Source organism: Anneissia japonica, unplaced genomic scaffold (assembly GCF_011630105.1).
Source record: "Anneissia japonica isolate Jap-2015-1 unplaced genomic scaffold, ASM1163010v1 scaffold1165_len1893470_cov193, whole genome shotgun sequence".
NCBI lineage: Eukaryota > Metazoa > Echinodermata > Crinoidea > Comatulida > Comatulidae > Anneissia > Anneissia japonica.
The window spans coordinates 1,686,636-1,688,797 of record NW_022709613.1 but is presented as its reverse complement, the minus strand read 5'-3'; the positions used below and the strand labels follow the sequence as shown (position 1 = coordinate 1,688,797).

Below are 2,162 nucleotides of genomic sequence, written 5' to 3'. Positions count from 1 at the left end.
ATAGCCGTTCTATCAACCATACACAAACCTCCTCCGCTCCCTGGGGAAGTATTCCTTTATGCGTATAATCAGCACTACTAATTGCATTCCGTGTTATTCACCTTCTACCAGGTGCCCATTTATACGACTGGGTGCAAATGCAGATAAAGTGTCTTGCCCAGGGACACAAGCAGTGCGACGAATATCGGTCTCGAACCCCCGGCCTTTCGATTAAAAGTCCAACGCCTTACACGCTGGTCACCGCGATATGAAATTAGTGACATCAAAATTCGGCAAACTTGGTTCGGCAAACTGGGTTTCGACCAACTGGGATTTCAAGTTTTCGGTGAACTGGATTCTGCAAACTGGGTTTCGGCAAAGTGGCCTAAACTTGGCAAACCGGGTTTCGGCAAACTGGATTTCGACCAACTGGTCGGATACCAAAAAGACATTGGCATTTTGCTAAAACGAAATCTTGTCTGTAGGCCCCTATCAATTGATATGAGTATTTCATTATTGCTATTGTATAACGTATAGAGATTGAAGTCATATACATTTAAAATAATGAAAATTTGTAGCCTACATCTTGTTGAAAATTTTGAAGAAGGTGGGAGATACCCACAAAAGCTTTAAAAAAAACCCAATATGGGCAATGTATCATGTAGTAGTAATAGGCCTATTAGTAGTACACAATTTTAGATGGTTAGCCGACGCGTGGGCCATGAGTGAATCGCCTATAGGGCCATGGGTCCACACACAAACTTCGGCAATGTATTGTTGAGATAAATTTTCGTCTATATATAACTGGTAGAAAAATGTTCTGGCATCTATTAGGTTTTTTTAATTATTTTTTTTTTTCCAAATCAGGCATTCATCAATCAGTCTAGAATCGTTTGTGCACTAAACATTTCTGTGGTACGGTACCACATGAGGTTCCGTCATTGCTCATCACACTACAACTGTAGGTACACTGTTACACAAACCAGATTGTTACTTGCTATTGTCATAAAGCTAGTAAATTTGATACGAGTGTACGTCCACTGACAATGCGTATACTACACCCCTTCGAAACAATCGACGAGTCTCCCTTTGGGGAATTTCCCGATACGTCATCATCATATTTTTAAAAGCTTGGATTTTTTCAAGTGTTCTGGAATTTCCATGTTGCTAAAAATTGGTGTCGAAAATACAGGAAATATACTTTCAATATGAAAAATACAGTAAGACCTACAAAATACAATCAATATAGGGTGGGAAGCATTTTTTCCTTGTCGTTGGGAAATTTGAAGCTGACTCATAAACACATATTCATACACTACAAAAATACCCAGGCACCCCTCAACTTATGGATAAAGGGCACCTAGATTCGATATTACAGTATTATGATTTGAATTTATATTCCGTCACTAATTTTAACTTTGATATGTTCATCATGATATCCTATGACGACATAGGCATAAACGCAGTACTCCTATTAATTTCAATCCTTCTTTCCGGCAGTATTGTTTCTAAGATTATGAAATGTTTTTTCCATGCATCAAGCATTTTATTTATTGAAGTGACTCACCACGGTATTTTGTATTACCTTCACGTTGACTTCAAAGTAGTCCATTAGCGCAAAATATTTTAGTTAACCCATCCTGCTGAACAACTCATCTGAACTAATATAAATGTGACCTTACGTAGGCTATCTTAAGCGCATGCGTAGGATAGGCCTATCTCATGTCAAGTACGGGTAGTGATTTGAGTGATTTAATGGACTAACAGTAACTTGACAGGCGTTTTCTGTGCAAAGTCTTCGCAACTCATTTTTATTTTGCACTTATAATAATACCAACACAAGTATAACAATTATAATATTTTTTTGCATTATATCAATAGGCTTACGAAACAATGATAATTTGCTTTCAATTTTTTGTTATTTTTTAAGACCTGATAATGATAGGGGCATACTGTTTTTCATTTCTTTGTTGGTGATTATTAATACGAAGTTTGGATTGATAAATCAATAAGACACATTTCTTTTTTTTATATGGTATTAGCTTTGTTGAGTCCAGTGGCGCAGCTAGATGACAGTCCCCAGTACAAGAGTAATTACCGGGTCCTTTTATGTGTAGTGTCAAACCATGGTCAAACGACAACAGTGGCGTATCTAGCAGTATTAAAATGGGGAGAGGGTGGGG

General features: G+C 37.6%; 1 protein-coding gene across 2 annotated transcripts in view; it reads right to left on the bottom strand.

Moving 5' to 3' along the window:
- LOC117106902 (tripartite motif-containing protein 3-like) overlaps positions 1 to 1,654 on the bottom strand; it is a 7,118-nt gene extending 5,464 nt beyond the window's left edge. Inside the window, exon 1 of one of the 2 annotated variants that reach the window (XM_033248423.1) lies at positions 1,547 to 1,654. In XM_033248423.1, the coding sequence (XP_033104314.1) occupies positions 1,547 to 1,591 (45 nt within the window). In that variant the 5' untranslated portion in view covers positions 1,592 to 1,654. The remainder of the gene's footprint in view (positions 1 to 1,546) is intronic. The other variant, XM_033248424.1, reaches the window with a different exon arrangement.
- Between the last annotated feature and the right edge of the window lie 508 nt (positions 1,655 to 2,162).